Genomic DNA, 20206 nt, shown 5'->3' with positions numbered 1-20206 from the left:
CCAAAACAAAACTGTAACTTGCGCAATTCAAGGTGTGGAATAACCCTTTTGATTAAACCATGTTTTACGAGCAATTCCTGAACAAATCCTTTATGTTGAGTCGGATCTTTTTAATGAATCGTTTGAAACGATTCACTAAACCGGGCCTAAATGATTCTTTCAGGAATCAGACTGAATCAGTGAAGAAGTCAACTCAGCAAGTATCATGGCTGTGCACGAAACCACTGTGACATTTTCCAGGGCATATATTCAATCCCGTAATGCAACTTGATCTAGGGCTGTCAAACGATTAATCGCGATTATTGACTACTGATTTCTTTATCCAAACATGATTACTGGCTCGACCAGTCGTCAGCAGAACCGATGCCTGTAGTTCTAGAAGGTGTAGTTATTGTGCTCAAAACAAATCAATATTTGTGTTTTTCGAGCATGGAAACATGCTTCAGCATTCTTTAGAATTTATTAAATTAACATTTTAATCTGTTTATAATAAACGTGAATCTCACAAATTGTCTCATTTTAACTAAAATAAAAAAATATATATTTTGCATAAAGGAAACTAAGCCTATTTTAGGCCTATTTTAAATTAAGCATATTTTTTTTGTTTTTGTTTTTGCATTGTCATATTATTGTTATAAAAGTTGAGTGCAATCTGCATTGTCTAAATGGAATGATTTTTTAAAAGAAAATATTTTAAAATCAAATTAAATTCAGTATAACAGATGCATATAGCTACTTTACAATTAAAATGTATTTATTTATTTTTCACATACAGTACTTTCTTTATCCAAAATAAAATGTTTTTATGTTTTGATATTAAAATATATTTATATTTTATATATAATATAAATTATATTAAAATTACAATAAATACATATACTTGTAAAAATTGAGTTTAAATAACATACGTGTTTGTATTTATATATATATATAAATACACACAGTACATATACATATTTTAGGCAAATGTACAAAATTTTTTTTTATATATAATATAAATTATATTAAAATCTTAAACTCAACAGCTATTATACAATGTGTAGTGCCGAATTAACTGAGAAAAAAGGCATCTACAGCACTTTTGTCACACAAAATTCAAATTTACTTCCTTTTCCAAGTCATCACTAATATGTCATCAAGCATATTAGTGTGTTTGAATAAATAAAACGTGCAAAACTACACCCTTTATTGTAATTTCACAGCTGCAGTCCGCAACTTTTGGCGCTCTGGTAGTTAATAAACAGAACTGCGTGCGTCTTGCGGACGAACATTGTACCCGGAGCTACTTCTCTGTTTATGTTTATGACGAGTCACGCAGATGAGCTGCTCCGCAGCGGTTCCTACCAGAGCCAGTCTAAAATAGTCCGATTATAAAAACGTATTATAAGTGTACCATAGTGATTCAGGATAAGCCAAAACACGGTTTGGAAAATGGATTCATGATGTACTCACTTATGATATACGTTTTGTAAATTACAAACACTAAAAAAAGTTACACACTGCAGCTTTATGAAGTTCTGAATGACTTATAAATAAAACCAAATCAAAAAAAAGAAATACTGTACGTGTCAACATGTGACAGTTAAAGCCTGAAATATATCAGAGACCGCGTGACGCACAGAATCACTGAATTGATTCTGAAACGAACCGTTCGAAAGAACCGATTCCGCGAAACGAGTCACTAAAAAGCACCAGCAAAGCAACAATAAGTGAGTAAAATATAATCTGTGCAGCAGTCCCCCGCCCACGCGTTGCCCACACACACGAGTGTAAACAATGCTAGTTAAGCACACTATATAACAATACATACACAGAACGCTTAAAGTAAACGATGAATAAAACGAATATGCTGTCGATACTGTAACCGCGCGAGTGCGTACAATGGAAGCGCGCTGTTTGTCGCGACGCGCTGGCTGTGCAAAAGTCGCCAAACGTAATATCGCGATAAACAGACGAACATCGCGTAAAATCCTCAGATAAAATCCACTTCAGCGCGTCGGTGGATGAAAGCAGGAGCGCTTAGCGCCACTGTTTTCTAGACAGATTCGCTTCAGAAACGCCCCTTCACGGCTTTAAAATGGCAGCAGCACATGAGGAGCTCTTATTTCCTTAATTCTCAGCACTTGACGAATATATTTACATCGAACTGATGCCGTGCATATACAAGAGCAGGATTTGAACGCAAACGAGGAGTGGTTGTGTAACAAAAGCGAAGGGCAAAACGAAATTGAATTCTAAACAAACCCACTTCCTTGAATCTAACTTTGATCATGCTATATTCACAGTGCCATACGCCCATATTTTGCATCTCAACAACATTAAGCGATTATCAGCGTTAAAGCGACGTGCATTATAAAAGACAAAACGGTGAAGTGAAAGACTGTCGTGATATTTCCATTTGCATTAAAAAAAGAAAAACAAGCTGCCTAAGGTTACATCTCCAGCAGTTTGCTCCCTCCCCCACTTTTCCTCCCATGCCATTTCTGACGTGCCATTATTATCATTACATACAATAATGCAAACACTTCAATACAAGAACAACTCAACAAGCGCGTAATAGGAAAATAAGCCACTGGAAACTCACATACCCATCCATTGCACAGAGCAAAACAGAGGCGAGGTGAAATAACAATGCAAGCACAGGAAAATGAAGAAACGGGTGCTGCTGTTACTACAGTTCGACTCCCCAACACAAATTCACTCTCTCAGGCACAAAGGCACGCACACACTTCCTGCTCCTGACGTGAACACACACACACACACACACACACACACACATACATGTTCAGACGCTTCTCTGTACAAAATGGCCTCCCCCTTTCAGCAGACACACCTTTGAAGAACCGCGTAATATTTTTGTTGCTGGACGTTTTGTTGAAAGCACCAATACAGAGTTCGTTAAGTTGCGCGCGTCCGCTATTTTCAAGCCCAGCGCGCGGTTTGGGATAATTTGTTGATGGTATCAGCACTAGGAGCTCTGTAGAGGATAATTTCGTTCTTGGAATATATTTATTAATTAAGGTAATGGGCCTTGGGGAAGAGCATTAAGAGCTTGACACTTGCAGTAAACACGCAGTCGATACATTCATTCTGCTGTTCGAGTGTCAAACACTTCCTGGAATGAGCTCATTATCAACCGTACTGGTGCACCGAATTGTTTATTAATATATAATGTTCCCGTTTGTTTTCAAATGACTATTTTTACATACTTATCCCATCGTAGCCAGCAGTGAAGATGTTATCCTCTCAGTATACTTGAAGCGTGTAAGAACTTGTTACACTTGTTGGACCGGCTGAACTGCAGTCTTGTGCTTACATGGTGTTCGTGTGTTACTAAAAACGACTGTGTTATCGCACATTCGTAGCTTATATGTATGCTATTCCAATGCATTGAGAATATGAATCAGTTGAAATGTTTAAACAGTAGTTTATACCATGGGGGTTTTCCAAACTCTTGTTCAGGGGCCCCCACAATGGTGCTAGGTGGTCTGTGGAAAAGTTAAAAGAGAAAAACAATGTAAATTTAATAAAAGATATTATGCATTAATAAATAGTGCTGTCAAACGATTAATCGCATTCTAAAATAAAAGCTTTTGTTTACATAATATGTGTGTGTGTGTGTGTGTGTTCTGTATATTTATTATGCATTTATAAATACACTAGGTAAATTGAAAATATTTACATGTATATATTTATATTTATATAATGCATGTTATATATAAATATATTTAATATATAAACTTTTTTTTTTTAAATATATACATGCATGTGTGTGCATTTATATATACATAATAAACATACACAGTACATGTGCGTGTACTATGTAAACAAAAACTTGTATTTTGGATGCGATTATACGCAATTAATCGTTGCACTCAAATAAATATATGAATATTGAGAGACCATGATGTTATTGTGAAGGTGTTTACATTGCAGTCACAACTAAATTTTAAAAAATAATAATATTAAAAATCACGATAGATTACAAACAACACGGGGTGTAGGCAACCCCCAGGGGAGTAAAAATAAAAAATAAAAAAATACACAAGGAAGCAAAAATGCAAAACTGGGTAAATAATTTAATTGCATATTATGACATGATTACCTCTCCAGCACAGTAGAGGCTGCTAGAGAATAAAGCTGGGTAAATTAATCCAGAGAATGAGAAAACGATCTGTGTAGTTTGTTTTGTTTTTTTTTTTTGCAGAATTAGGAAAACATGTATTATTAATAATAAATCATTGATGTTTATTTATTTATTTATTTATATTAACCATTATATCATGGCTATTATTGAGTAATTTTAATATGCATCAAATTAAATTGTCTTATTTTTTTCATTTTAATGAAAATGATTTTCATTTAAAACAATTTGAAGTGTTTTGCAATTATGTAAAAGCAAAAAAGCTTTGTTTTATTATAACCTTTTTAATATGTTGTTCATTATATATTGTGAATTAAAATTGTTTTAGTATTGTTTGTGCTAATATGCATATAATCATAAAAAGTTGCATTTCCTAGCTAGCTATATCATCGTTTATTTGTTTACATGTAAAATAAAGAGTGAATAAAACAACTTTATTACAATTTTATAATAAATGATAACAAAATAACACATTTTGTTATTTACCGAAGTCATCCGTTATATTAACACTACAAGAATAATACAGCCGTTAATAGAGTATTTGTTGTTTTATTTATGTGACTTACTATTGTGTGTTTTTCCTTTCCATTCTCCAGGGTTTTTGTTGTTCGCTGAGCATTTGATGTTTTATCGCATATTTTTTAATGTTCCTTTAAAGACTTAGCACGTCTACCGGAAGTAGAGTTGAAAGATGGCGCAGTGAAATCTGTTACTAGAGTAAAGGGCAAATACACAGGCGTCGTTTTCATCTAGAGGTCTTTCGCTTGCACCGTGCGTGTTCAGTTTAATGTTACACTCATTGCTCCTGTAGTTCATTCCGTCCCCAGGTCAGATACAGTACAGGAGCCAGAATGCTGCAGAACACAGGGTGAGTTTGTCTTCATGTTTTTATTGTTAAATTCTTGATGTTTAACTCGTGCGTTTTGGTGTAGTGCATTTTAATAAACCGAATGGCTGTTGTCTAGTATTAATATACATTATGTATACTTTTGAACTCGTTCACGCGTGATTTTAACTGTGTTTTGAATGACCAAAGAGGGCTGGACTGTGCTGCCAAAACTTTACAGCCTACATAGTTTTATTTCAGCAGATGATAAACCTGTTTTTATTTTAGTATGCTTATAATATTATTTAGAGCTTGACCTTTACCCTAATTTCCTGTGCGCAGGTATCAAGGAATGCCAACTCAAACAACCATGCCATTAACATTGTAATACAGCGCTGGTTCATGACACATAGGACAAAATAGACTAGATAAAATGTGCATATATATATGTATATATATGTGTATGTGTGTGTGTGTGTGTGTGTGTGTGTGTATGTGCATGTGTGTTTTTATATATATATGTGTGTGTGTACATATATACATATATACATATACATATACATATACATGTGACCCTGGACCACAATACCAGTCATAAGGGTCAATTTTTCAAAATTAGGATTAATACATCATCTGAAAGCTGAATAAATATTGATGCATGGTTTCCATTGATGCATGGTTTGTTAGGATAGGACAATATGTGTTCGAGATACAACTATTTGAATATATGGAATCTGAGGATGCAAAAAAATCAAAATATTGAGAAAATCGCCTTTAAAGCTGTCCAAATTAAGTTCTGTGCAATGCATATTACTAATCAAAAATTAAGTTTTGATATATTTACAGTAGGAAATTTAAAATTTATTTAAAATCTATGATTTTGACCCATACAATGTATTTTTGGCAATTGCTACAAATATACCCCAGCAACTTAAGACTGGTTTTGTGGTCCAGGGTCACATGTATATATATACACATGCACATACATACATACAATAGGGACGCTATTATGCAACAGAAGTTTAGAAAAAAATCCCTGAACCCCAACACACAGAACCCCACAGATGTATCCATATCTGAGTAGTTATGTTTTGCTTGTCCATCATTGTTTGTATAGTGCATTAATTACATTTTAATGAGATTATTATATGATTATGCATTCATTTTAGGAAGCTGGCAGGATGTACTGTCTTCATTACCGGAGCGAGTCGAGGTATTGGCAAGGCCATTGCTCTCAAAGCTGCACGGGACGGTGCCAATGTGGTCATCGCTGCCAAAACCGCTGATCCTCACCCCAAACTGCCGGGCACCATCTACACAGCTGCTGCAGAGAGTGAGCGCAGGAATCAGTTACTTTTACACACATTTATATTCGGGAGTAAAAAATCCCATTCATTTTCTTCAGAGAGAAAGTGATTTTTATGTATAGTTAATGCATTTAACTTGTATAACCGTGTTCAGTAGCCAAATCCTCAGTATGTTTACTACATTACCCATAATCCTAAAGAGAAAGCCTCCAGTAGTGAATGCATTGCGGATAAATTAGTCGAGTCATCTTCCATGCAGTGCAAATATTGTTTATATAGATATCATTACAGTCTGTAGCACTGATGTGAAAAATTATCTGTATTACCAGGCTTAAAGTGTGCCAAGAAAATATTCCCGACACCATTATGCCACTTTCACCCACTTGGACTGTTGTCACAAGGCCTTGGATTCATGTTGTTTATTGTGACTTTGACTAACAACCTTTGGACTGTTAATACCAACCTATCATCACTTGATTGTCGCAACCTATTAAAGTTGTTGACCATGTGCATCACCTCTTGGACGTAACTTATTGTATCCATCTTCTAAAAGCTACTTCCATCACGATTATGTAGTGCAGTGAATGGGTGCCGTCAGAATTAGAGCCCAAACAGCTGATAAAATCATCACAGTAATTAGGGGTGTGACGAGACACTTATCCCACTAGACGAGACGAGACACAAGACTGGGTTCATGAGAACGAGACAAGATTTTTAAACTTTTTTGAATGAAATATATAGGGAAAAATAGTATTTTATTCAACTCAAAAACAAAATGCAAAAAAAGGTGCATTTTGATATGAACTTGTACTTTATGAAATTAAACTTCTATTTTAATATGCATGATTCTGGATAAACTGATTTTTTTTAATAAATTGGAGCTCACGATTCTCTCATGATTCTGAAGACAAAAAGATAAGAAATCTAAACAAAATAAGTAATAAGTAATTTATTAGTGGTTCTGACAAAATGTTCATTGCTTAGGTCATTTAAAAAATATATTCAAACTAAATTTAAAAACAACAATAAAGTCAGTGTCTCAGTTAATAAAGACTTGTTTCGCTATTGGGAATAAATGATTCAATGAAAAATACTTTTTTTAAACTGGCAGTTGTCGCCATATTTTGGCGGAAGAGAATAAGCATTACAATACATAAAAGTGTTAAGAGACTTTCGTTTTGATCTCTACTGTAGGCAATACGTGTTAATACCCAAACTATAAACTTTCATACCCAAACTTTAAACTTCTGTTATTTAAATGTTTGTAACACAGAAATAATGATCATTATGTGGTTGAAAAGACTGTTTGTTTTGCTCTTTCTGGATCAGCAGCAGCATGAATGCAGATTTTAATGTCTTTAACACCTGTTTTACGTTGTAAACGTAAGTGGAGCGTGAAAAGCACGATATGAAACCATCGTGACAGAAACTGGTAAATCGTTGTCATTCAGAAATAAGATTGCGTGGGTGTTTGAATAGAGATTGCGATCTTCTAGCGATTAATCCTGCAGCTCTAATGTAAACACTGCAAAATATTTTCAAGTTCATATCGTCAAGTTCTGGATCTTGTGAGATCTTGTCACATCCCTTCAAGTAATTCTTACAAACACGCACTAGACGTTAACTGATGGACTGGAGTCGTGTGGATTACTTGTGGATTGTTTTATCAGCTGTTTGCACTCTCATTCTGACGGCACCCATTCACTGCAGAGGATCCATTAATGAGCAAGCGATGTATTGTTAAATATTCATAAATAATTTCACGTGAACAAATAATGTCTGTTTGATAGTTGAAGCTGCTGGAGGGAAGGCACTGCCGTGCATCGTAGACGTCCGTGATGAGAACCAGATCAATCAAGCCGTGGAACAAGCTGTGAAGACATTTGGAGGTGGGTTTCAGCATTTGAAATTTCTCCTATTCTTAACAATCAGGTGGGTTGTAATTTGTCTTTTGTTTTCTGTGGTGCTGTTGACAGGGATTGACATATTGGTCAACAATGCCAGTGCCATCAACCTTACAGGAACTCTAGAAACTCCAATGAAGAAAGTCGACCTTATGCTGGGCATCAATCTCAGGGGAACGTACCTGACGTGAGTTAAACTATTATTTTTTTGAGGTTGACAGATGATCACAGTAATTGACAGAATTATTTTCTGTGTTAATAGATAGATTATGACAGATATTGTCAGTCGAGCTTAAAGGGATAGTCCACCCAAAAATGAAAATTACTCCATGATTTACTCACCCTTAAGCCATCCTAGATGTATATGACTTTATTCTTCTGCAGACGAGTGCAATCGGAGTTATATTAAAGGGGTCATTGGATGCTCATTTTCCACAAGTTGATATGATTCTTCAGGGTCTTCATGACAAGTCTATAATATACTTTGGTTAAAAATTCTCAATGGTTGTGTAAAACAACCTTGTCAAAATCATCCTTTTCTGGTCGAGGTTGCTTTAAATGTTAATGAGCTCTGATCGCCCCGCCCCTCTCTTCTCTCTGTGGAGTGACGAGCCTGTTTACTTTAGCTGCATTTAGCCGCTAAACTTGCTAACTAGCACGTTATAAGGAAAGGCGATCGCAAAGATTCATAAAAAAGCCCTTATACTCACTTCTGCTGGATCACAAATGATTTGCACGAACATAGACGGATATATGTAGATCAGGAGGCGCATTCCCTTCACACACAAATGTAATCCAATGCATCTTCAGCAGATGTCGGAGTAAATGACGATCACTATGTTCATTATTACATCCAGCAACACAACACCTCAATCACTCAATCAGAGATATTTTTGTCTAACTTACATCCCTGACTCAATTTGAAAAGAGGGATATTATTTTTACAGATTAATTAAAAACCACTGCATGGATTTTTTATCATTATAGGGTAGATTTGTACACTTATACACTGCCAACACACATAAAAGCGAACTTTGCATGCGATGACCCCTTTAAAAAATGTCTATTTCAAGATTTATAATGGCAGTGAATGGCTGTTGAGATTTTGAAGCAAAATAAAGTGCATCCATCCATCATAAAAAGCTAGTGATTATGGTTTATAAAGTTTTAAATATGGATAATTTTCTTACACAAACACATCTATTTATTACAGAAGGCCTTTATTAAAGGATTAGTTCACTTACAGAACAAAAATTTACAGATAATGTACTTACCCCCTTGCCATTCAAGATGTTCATGTCTGTCTTTCTTCAGTTGTAAAGAAATTTGTTTTTGTTTTTTTTAGGAAAACATTTCAGGATTTTTCTCCATGTAATGGACTTCTATGGTGCCCCCAAATTTGAACTTCCAAAATGCAGTTTAAATGCAGCTTCAAAGGGCTCTAAACAATCCCAGCCGAAGAAAAAAATGGTCTTATCTAGCGAAGGATCGGTAGATTAACCTCAAACACTTGTCTTTTCTAGCTCTATGTCAACTCCGCTTTTTCTAGTCATTACAGTTAGGGTACATCTAAAAACTCTCATCTCATTTTCTCCTCCAACTTCAAAATCATCCTACATCGCTGCAGAAGTACCAACAAAGTGAACATGCAAAGAAGATCAAACACCCTTTACAAAAAAAAGGTAAAAACAGCAATGTAGGACGATTTTGAAGTTGGAGGAGAAAATGAGAGTTTTTAGACGTACCCTAACTGTCATGACTGCAAAAGAACAATTCACACAGAGCTAGACGAGACGAGTGTTTGAGGTTAAAAAGTATATAAATTGTAATTTTTATTTATTTTTTTTTTTTTTTAAGAAAATAACCACTCGTTTCGCTAGATAAGACCCTTCTTCCTCGGCTGAGATCGTTTAGAGCCCTTTGAAGCTGCATTTAAACTACATTTTGAAAGTTCAAATTTGGGGGCACCATTGAAGTCCACTACATGGAGAAAAATTCTGAAATGTTTTCCTCAAAAAACATAATTTCTGTACGACTGAAGAAAGAAAGACATGAACTTCTTGAATGACAAGGGGGTGAGTACATTATCTGTAAATTTTTGTTCTGGATGTGAACTAATCTTTTAACCCCCAGGAGCAATGTGGAGCAATTTTTATGATGGATGATGAAATCTTAACACCCATTCACTGCCATTATAAAGCTTTGATGAGCAGGTCATATGAGTACATTATACATAAAGACGTTATCTCTCAAAAGAAAGAGTCGGCTCTAAATCGCCTTAACGAGTCATCATATTTTTGAATCTTTTTCCTGTTACCAATCTACGCCACTCTGTAACACGTTAGCATAATTCCCGCAAATTGCCAACAGTCTGATTTCCCTATAAACACTTCAGATAGTGTTTACACGATGTTGAGAAGACGCTGTGAAAGCAAGTTTGTGTTTTCATTGCCGAAAGATAATGATGTGAATCAGTGGTTTAAATTTTTTTTTTTTTCCACAATACCACAGCAATACAATTTGAACCTTTGTTTGTGTGGTCATCATTTTACCAAGGGCTGCTTCTCTAATCATAGCTTTTATCTTCTTTGGCTTGTAATCTTCTTTATTTGGACCAACAAGTATCTCCGAACCACAACCTGATTAAACGTTATGTGTACGTTCTCACTTGAGTGCTCAAAATATCACGTTTTATGTGCTAATATGTGATGTATAAATAGTGCAGCTTTGGTTTTTAGGTAAACCACAATATTGCTGTCTTGCTGTAATAGTTCTGATAATTCCCTCTGAACCCACTATTTCCTAAGAATGTGTCAATTAATGTTTTTCTAATTACTTAATTTAATAATAAAGAATGTAACTTAGACATATTTTGGTTTACTGTGGTATTTCATCAGTATTAGTCATGTCAGCACTCACTAACGTATGCACCATTATTGTTTTTTTAAGTGTTAACAGTTTACAGCTTAACTTTAGCTGTAGGCACGATTTGCTTGCATAAGTGTTAATCAAAATGTTTTTATGTCATTAGCACTACATTATTGTTTTATGCATCATGTGCATCAGGGTTGCCAGGTTTTCACAAAAAACCCCACCCAATTACTACTCAAAACTAGCCCAATCACGATTCGAAGTGGTTCCCCCATTACAAATTGCATGCCGGGGTGTAAAATACACGCTTTTTGTCAGGGTTCCCCTGGTAAATTTGCATTCTAGGGGCTTGATATGACTTGGACTTGGCAACACAGATGGTAGCGGTCACTAACTTGCTCAAGCACTCCTCTCTGTGCCAATCACAACAGGCTTGGCCAGCTGACCAATCAGAGCAGAGTAGGTTTATTGAAGGGAGGGGTTTACAGACATTACAAACAAAACTGATTTGAACGAACAGTTGATGAAAATCATTGACAAATGACTCTATGTATAAAGATTGATGGTAAGGGTGGGGTCATTTTCATTTTTGGGTCAACTATGCCTTTAACTTGTTTTGAAGCTGCAATAACTCTGGCCGCTGTTTTCATCACAGGTCTAAATTGTGCATTCCACATCTTCTGAAGAGCAAGAACCCTCACATACTTAACCTCAGCCCACCTCTCAACCTCAATCCCATCTGGTTCAAAAACCACACGGGTGAGCACAAGAGCATTCTTACATTCAGTGCTCCAGGGCTTTGACCACCACTGAACATTTATTTGATCATAGTGACAAATAATGACACTGATCTTGTTTCCGTTGTGTCTGTGTAGCGTACACCATGGCAAAGTATGGCATGTCAATGTGTGTGCTTGGAATGGCCGAAGAGTTCAAGGGATCTATTGCCGTTAATGCCTTATGGCCCAGGACAGGTAATGGCTTTCCTACATCAGTCATTAAATAATTCAATTCGGAGATTATTAATGCACAAGTAGATATTGCTGATATTGTATTCTGTAATATATATCTACAGAACTCCTACAAAAGAAAGTCTTAGTTGAATATTAAAGTGATAGTTCATCCAAAAATGAAAATTGTCATTTACTCATCCTCACGTTGTTCCAAACTTATAAAACTTTCGTTCATATTTAAAACAGTAGTGAAGATATTTTTAATGAAACCTTGGAAGTTTCTGTCCCTCCGACGAAAGTCTATTCCAACAAAACTTTGTTGCTTTAAAAATGTCCTAACGACATTTTAAAAGTATATCAGATGAATCAAGCAGTTGAATACAAGTATTTTGAAGAAACACAATTATTTTATTTAATAAACAGGTGAATTTAGGTTTTTATTCACACTGATCAACACTCATATATAGAGCTCATATTTGTTCTCACATGTCACATATGCATGTTTGAGCTTCTGAAGAACCAATGAGTTATTGATAAACTAATAATAATAATTAAATATAACATTTATATATATTTTTTTTTATTTAACATACAGTGCTAGAATAACTAAAACTAAAATTAAATAAAATTTAATGAAAAACTATATCAATTTTTTTTAAAGACTAATAAAAAATATAGCTGCAAGCAGCGATTACCGAGGTTAGACCGCATTAAGGCATTTAAGCACATATGAAAAAAGACATTATTTAACAAGCCTGTAAACACCTAAATCAGTTATTTAAAAAAGAGGTTATAGCACCAGCTGTGGTCTGTTCCCCTTAAAACTTTGCATGCTTGTTTATAATCACCTGTCGCATGTGCTCAGTAGGTTTCGTGAAGTTTTGAGTTTTCCTTTACACTTTATATGATTTTGGGTAAATTTGAACAGGCCCCATTTCTTAATGACCCCGTTATAGCCTCCTAAAGGGTAAATTTCAACATTTTTTGATTATTATTGACCTAGAGGGTCCAGAGAATTGTACTGCAGTGTTTTTTCCAGTTTGAGCAAAAAAACCTAGGACTAGTTTGCAAAAGTAGGTTTTTAAATATTGGGCGTCATTCATGAAACTTGCATAAATTCTGAGTAATTTGCGCGTAAAACAGTCCTTCCCGAAAAATCTCCTCCCGATTCACAAACGCTTTGTAAGTGTCCGATTTGATAAACGTGTATGTTAATGAATTCCAGTCATTTGGAAACAGGGTTCTCCTGCAATCTCATTCACAATTAGCATAATCCCTGCCTATGAATTACAGCTACGGAAATTGCGTGTCCAGGAACGCAGTGGAATATTTTGGTCTACTTTCTCAGGTTTGGCTCCAGTATATTGCATAAATGCAAAAAAGACTAAAGGCCTGTTCACAACAAGGATGATAACTATAACTATAAAGATAACATTCTAAAAATCATTTCAAATTTAAGAGAATAGCAGAGTTCACACCACAACTATAACTATAACGATACAGGGGATGTTGAGCAGTAATATTGACTTCTCCATTGTTGTAGCCAGTTGTTGTACAAGTAGGATGGTTGGTCGGTATTTTCCCCCGTCCTCTATTTACGGCTGGGTAAATAGTGACAGTGACGAGCGCTGCATTTTACAGTTATCAACTCAAAAAAAAACAAAAAAAAAACCAAAAAAAAAAAAAGAGAGCAAGGACAAATGAACTTGTAATTATTATGACAGTGGTGCATCAAAATTCAGTGTCATCAGCTGCAAAAAAAACACAGAACGTGTTACGCAAAATTTGCACATGGTAGGGAGCATGCATTTCTTTCGTACCAACTAACATTTTGAAAATACAAACGTTTTCATGAATTCGAAAGTTTATGTCTAAACGGCTTTATGAACAATTTACACAAAAATTAGTTTGGCTCGTGTTTCATGAATGAGGCCCATTGTTTGTATGTGCAAAACCACACAACATACAATGGATTACAGCCTTGAAAAATGCGATATTGCCCCCCAGTGGCCGATTTCTTTCAAATTTCTCTTAGACCTCTGGGGCTGTGAATTGAACAGGCCCACCTGTTATCATTCCAATTGGTCTCCGTTAACCTAGGTGCTAAAAATTTGTCGGCCAATGGCAGCCATGTGTTTTGAGATATGCAAATATCCTTGTAGAAACTTGTGGCGTTTCGGACCAAGAACGTGCACACAGATTGTCAAATTGGTAGGACAAATGTTTGTGCAATTATTGCCGTTTATGTCTCTTTCCCTCTTATATCACCACCAAGCAGCCAGGCCCCACAATTTTTTTTCTTGTGATCTCAGATTGAGCTCTTACACAAGTGTTCTGAGTTTGGCAGAGATGTCTCATTCCGTTCAGGAGTTATAGGCATTTTACTAAAAGTGGCCCGGCCCCTTTCGTTTGTTTATAATTATTGATATTCACTTTCCAGAGAATCTTTCTGCACTGGTTAAGTTTTGATCAGGTGAAAAACCTAGGACTAGTTTGCTAAAGGACTAAAAAAGGACTAAAAAAAAAAAAGGAAAAAAAAGCTAAATACCCAAAAATTTCACCAAATTTCACCATTTAGACAAAATGCATGCCTCAGATTCAATCGTGAGCCTGGTGAAATTTTCAGGTATTTAGCTTTTTTTTTTTTTTTTTTAAATCTAATTCAAAATATTAACAAAAACTATAATGGCATATAATTTAAACTAATATAACACTGCTTATATATATATATATTTATTTATTTATTTATTTATTTATTTATTTATTTATGTGTATATATTTTAAATATCCAATTAATATACTCAACCCATGGTTTGTTATTAGCTTCTGAGCTAAGTTCACTTGACAGTGTTTCAGTGATGACGATTTGTGTTTTACAGAGATGAGTGTAACTTTCCTGTATCTTAAAGGAGAAGTCCATATTCAGAACAAAAATGTACAGATAATTTACTCACCACCTTGTCATCCAAGATGTTCCTGTCTTTCTTTCTTCAGTTGATAAGAAATTGTTTCTTGAGGAAAAAAAATTCATATTCTCCATATAATGGACTTTAGTGATGCCTCCAAGTTCAAAATGCAACTTCAAAGGGCTCTAAACGATCCCAGCCGAGGAAGAAGGGTCTTATCTAGCAAAACGATCGGTCATTTTCAAAACAAATTGACAATTTATATACTTAGTTTTTAACCTCAAACCCTCGTCTTGTATAAGTCTGCGGGGTTTTTTTTCGGTTCAATACATTCAAGACAGTTAGGATATGTCAAAAAAACTCCCATCTGTTTTCTTGTCCAAAATCGTCCTACATCGCTGCAGAAGTACCGACTCAGTGTTTACAAAGTGAACATACAAAGAAGATCAAACACCGTTTACAAAAAAATGGTAAAACGGCAATGTAGGACGATTTTGACATTGAAGACGAAAACGAGACGGGAGTTTTTCGACATACAAACTGTATTGACCCGGACTACACAGACTACGCATGTGCATCGCAGAGACGAGACAAGATGAGCATTTGAGGTTAAAAAGTATATAAATTATCTTTTTTTTTTTTTTAGAAAATAACTGATTGTTTTGCCAGATAAGACCCTTCTTCCTCGGCTGGATTCATTTAGAGCTCTTTGAAGCTGCATTTAAACTACACTTTGGAAGTTCAAACTCATGGGCACCATATCAGTCCACTATATGGAAAAAATACCTGAAATGCTTTCCTCAAGAAACATAATTCCTTATTGACTGAAGAAAGAATGACATGAATATTTTAATGTCAAGGGGGTGAGTACATTATCTGTAAATTTTTGTTCAGGAAGTGGACTGGCAACACCAAGGTCACTGGTTCGAATGTCAGGGAAAGCTAAAAGTGACATAATGTATTTATATACTTTGAATGCAAATTTCACTTTGGATAAAAGGCGTCTGCCAAATGCATAAATGTAAACGAGTGTATTTATGGTGCTGTATGCAAATGAACAACAGCAAACTGAAAGGATGTTCTGCGAAGTCTCTCAGGAAAATGGTGCACACGTACCATTGTGTCAGAGTTCTATTCTGAACCTTTCATTGATATTCAAAGCTTTAGAACAGTGCATATTGTGAAACATGCTGTGAAAATAAAGTGAAATTGAATATTAATCAAAATCAACAATGATAACTGAGTTACTGTTGTTGTATCAACTACCTTCAGCCATCCAGACGGCGGCCATGGACATGTTGGGCGGTTCTGGGATTGGTAAACAGTGCAGGAAGGTGGAGATCATGGCTGATGCAGCCTACGCCATCTTGAAAAAACCCACCAGTTACACGGGACAGTTTGTCATTGATGAGGACATTCTGAAAAAGGAGGGCATTAAGGACTTTGATGTGTATGCTGTTGAGCCAGGTTGGTTATGCGTTATTAATATTTCAAGTTAAAGTGATGATAAAGGAGTAAGTTTCTCTATTTAATAATTTTTATCATTAATCAGCAGCCCTTATAAGTGTTTTTAGATTCTGTATACAATCACATGACATATTACAGGAAACTATGAATGTCGACACAGCACATAAAACATATCTTAATTGTTTTTTAGGTCATCCATTGCTTCCTGACTTTTTCTTGGATGAACAGCCAGAGGATCTAGCCAAGCAAATGGAGGAGCACGGTGAGTTATGAGGCATAACCAGCACATTTCATCCATTTTTGTTTTGCTTGGTGATTGACTTCCAAGCGAACTTCAGCAGTTAGTGTCAATATTTTAACTCTCTCTTCAGGTGCCACTCCAGCTTTCAAAAGTGGAAAAGCCAGTACAGATTCTGCCGCCACAGGACCCATTTCTGACATGTTCAACATAATCAGAGGAATTCTCAATCCAGATATTGTGAAAACCACACAAGGAGTGTACAAATTCGATTTATCAGGTAGTTATGATATCACATTTAAAACATTTCAGTCAAGTCTGGTAGCTAAAACAATCAAACATGCATCATACTTTCTCCTGTTTTGTTCCACTGAATAATAAACAGTAGGGTTGAATAAAAATGTAGATTTCTCCATTTTTATGAAATAATACAAATTCTTAAATCCAAAGAATTGATTAGTCTAGCCTGTTTTTAATTAATGAACGGAAACGTAGCACACACCCTATCCAATAAATCGTAATAAGCTTTGTACTTTGTTACTTTTGATATGAAACAAAGTCTCAGATTTAAAATTCCATACATTTTTTACAGTGTTCAAAAAAAAAAATTGCCGCTGTTTAATGTGAAGTGACAGATTGCTGTAGCGCCTCAGTTCAAGAGAAGTGGCAGAGAACTAATCGTCTCTGCTTTAATGCCAGTTTTATTTAAAAGAAAGAGTACAACAATTTTCGCTCCATCAGTGTTTCAGCTGTGGGAAGACGTCAGTATAACAACTTGTAAACAATACGTCACGTAACGTCACATTTGCCCCAGAAAAAACATAATCGTTACCATATTGCTGGTCATTTCGAAAAATGAACTGTAGAGAAGAGCATATTGCTAAATATATGCACCATATAACATATTCATTATAATTTTTACCATTCTTCAGTGTTTAATTTGTTTGAATAAATCTGTCGAGTTTTTTTTTTGTTTTTTTTTTGACAGGCATTTAAATGTTTTTATTTTAAAAAATGAATTGGAATCAAAAGATAATTATGTAATTATGTAGGCTTGAGAAAGCCAACTTACTGATCTGCTATATAAGGTTCTTCTTCTTCTTCTGAGCCAAAACTTCAGTCAGAACCACCAATCTCAGGTCAGACTGGTCTGAAGTTAGTTGCTGTATTTTTTTCTAACTCGTGTGGTCTGGTCTGGCTCCGTTTTTGAAAACCAGACTATCAAAATCACCTGAAATCCCAATGACTTTCATTGAAGGGGTGAACATTTTTATACATCTTAGCTGTTTATTGTTATAGCAAATACTTTAAAAACAGCTAAAACCAGCCTAAGCTGAATGGCTGCTTTGGCTGGTCTCCCAGGCTGGTTTTAAAGTGGTTTTGGTTACTTTTTAGCTGGCCAACCTGGGAGACCTGCTAAAAGACCAGCCAAGGGTAAACCAGCTAAGACGGCTGGTTTTATAACCATAAACATGCTAGTAACTTGCTAATCTTGCAAACAACATGTTAGTAACTTGCTAATTATGCTAGAATCATGCTAACCATGTTAACATTGTAATTAGCATATAAAAATGCATGCAACAAGCTAATCATGCTAAAACACACTAACAACATGTTAAATCAGAGGTGCTCAACCCTGTTCCTGGAGATCTACCTTCCTGCAGAGTTCAGGTCCAACCCTGATCAAACACAGCTGAACCAGTTAATTAGGATCTGAAGGAGCACTTGATAATTACAGACAGGTGTGTTTGATCTGGGTTGGAACTAAACTCTGCAGGAAGGTAGATCTCCAGGAACAGGGTTGGGCCCCCTGTGTTAAATCATGCAAGCAATGTGCTAAATCATGATAGTAACATCAAATTTGATACTTTTACAACTGCTTCAAACTTTCAGGCTAGGCTTTCTCAAGCCATCTCAAAGTTTGCTCTCAATCTTTACTCATCTAGTTGTAACTTATTATTATAAAAACATCACTGAGTGTAATTTAAGCATTTGTATACAAATCAGTTAATTTGAACCTTCAATATTATAGTAATGTAGTACCAATTTACATGTATTTTTTACAGCATTAGTTAAGATTTTGTTTTTCTTGAGAAAATTTGGCATGTACTGTACCTGATATATATCCAAAATAATTGATATTGAATCGAATTGTGAATTGAATAATGAAATTTGTGTTAAAACCCAGCCACAAACCCGTTTGTGCCACATAAGTACAAAAAAAAAAAACATGCTTTGGTAAATCATAATTATGACAAATCTAAATTGTGCCATTATGGTCATGGTATGAAGTCAATTTTGAGATGACAAATCAAAATTATGAGAATTAGTGCTAATCTCGTGATTATGATATGTCTGATATAAATTCTGACACAAAAAAAAATCAATATTGTGATGTTAAAAATTGATGTTAAGTCATAAATAAAATGGAAATAAAAATTTGATTTTAATTATGACTGTAAAAAGTTCCAAATTATGGGAAAGTCATTGCTGATATACAAGCCACTTGACTTATTGCAAAATTAAGACTTGGAAATTGACATGTTAAGTCATATGACTTTTTATGTCAAATTCAGCTTTCCATGTTATAAATATGCCTTAGTATGTCATAGTTTTGTTAAAGTCATTATTACAGTTTTTTATCTCATTATTATGACTTATAGTTTTTAGACTTAAGATATGACTTAACATAAACACTAAAATCTATAGTACTTCATTTTTTGGGAAAATGGACCAGAAAATATTGAAAATTTCATCTTGGACTCACAGATGTATTTCAGGTCAATTTCCGTTTTTATGGAATTATTATATCCCACTTTCTAATATCACCTACTTCTGACTAGCAATATCAAATCACAATTCATGGCTGTGATATTAACTACCGTTACCGTCCTGCAAACTTCAGTTCCAGCTCTGCTCCACCACACCTGCCTGTAATTATCAAGTAATCCTGAATACCTTGATTAGCCAGTATAGGTGTGTTTAATTGGGTCAGGAGCAGAAATCTGCTGGATGGTAGCTCTGTTGGAGAGACAAGCCACATATACTGTATCCCAACTGTCCAATATGTGTTGTGTCATGATTGACAGGTGAGCATGCTGGAGTCTGGTACATTGATCTGAAGAATGATGCGGGAAGTGCCGGCAGTGGGGAACCACCTGTCAAAGCTGACGTTGTCATGACGTTGGACAGTGCAGATTTCATCAAGATGTTCGGAGGTAGAAAAAGTGTCACTGATGCACTTCACACACTATTGACATAACTGTATCATAAAGAAAGTTTTAAATCTGAATTAAAAAACTGAAGCATTGATGAAAACCATGTTCTTTATCAATAGGGAAATTAAAGCCCACTATGGCCTTCATGTCTGGAAAGCTGAAGATTAAGGGTGACATGGGCCTTGCCATCAAACTGGAAAAGATGATGGCCATGATGAAGTCCAAGCTGTGATAGGATCACTCACGCTACCATCTCCTGCCTTACATGATGTACACAATCTCTTTTCTAAAGCGCTGTTTGCATTATATCATTTTCAGCTGATAATAATTTTAATAAAGGGTTTTCCTTTAATTATACTTACTTCACTACAT

The 20206-nt window shown here is 35.2% G+C and overlaps 2 protein-coding genes across 5 annotated transcripts in view; one reads left to right on the top strand and one right to left on the bottom strand.

Annotated features, from left to right (window-relative positions):
- Positions 1-2749, bottom strand: part of ptbp3 (polypyrimidine tract binding protein 3) — an 82593-nt gene extending 79844 nt beyond the window's left edge. For 3 of the 4 annotated variants that reach the window (XM_051121914.1, XM_051121918.1, XM_051121916.1), the window contains exon 1: positions 2589-2749. Coding sequence is in view for 2 of the 4 variants with exons in the window: in XM_051121916.1 (XP_050977873.1) it covers positions 2589-2592 (4 nt within the window). In the remaining 2 variants the exon portion in view is untranslated. Of the gene's footprint in view, positions 1-2584 lie in introns of all 4 variants that reach the window. The other variant, XM_051121913.1, reaches the window with a different exon arrangement.
- A 2073-nt stretch (positions 2750-4822) lies between these two features.
- On the top strand, positions 4823-20191 carry hsdl2 (hydroxysteroid dehydrogenase like 2). Its single transcript, XM_051120744.1, has 11 exons — positions 4823-5012; positions 6140-6303; positions 8068-8166; positions 8254-8368; positions 11708-11811; positions 11928-12026; positions 16184-16378; positions 16569-16640; positions 16750-16896; positions 19706-19834; positions 19954-20191. The coding sequence occupies exons 1-11, from the start codon at positions 4996-4998 to the stop codon at positions 20064-20066; spliced, it is 1254 nt and encodes a 417-aa protein (XP_050976701.1). The 5' UTR covers positions 4823-4995; the 3' UTR covers positions 20067-20191.
- Positions 20192-20206: the final 15 nt, after the last annotated feature.

Source organism: Labeo rohita, chromosome 10 (assembly GCF_022985175.1).
Source record: "Labeo rohita strain BAU-BD-2019 chromosome 10, IGBB_LRoh.1.0, whole genome shotgun sequence".
NCBI lineage: Eukaryota > Metazoa > Chordata > Actinopteri > Cypriniformes > Cyprinidae > Labeo > Labeo rohita.
The sequence above is the reverse complement of the archived record's forward strand: the minus strand, read 5'-3'. Positions and strand labels throughout refer to the sequence as shown.

What these genes read in the sequence shown, in the direction of transcription:
- hsdl2 (XM_051120744.1), top strand. An exon ending in CTGGTTCAAAAACCACACGG is followed by an intron (nt 11,812 to 11,927) that starts GTGAGCACAAGA and finishes GTGTCTGTGTAG; the next exon opens with CGTACACCATGGCAAAGTAT. An exon ending in TGCCTTATGGCCCAGGACAG is followed by an intron (nt 12,027 to 16,183) that starts GTAATGGCTTTC and finishes AACTACCTTCAG; the next exon opens with CCATCCAGACGGCGGCCATG.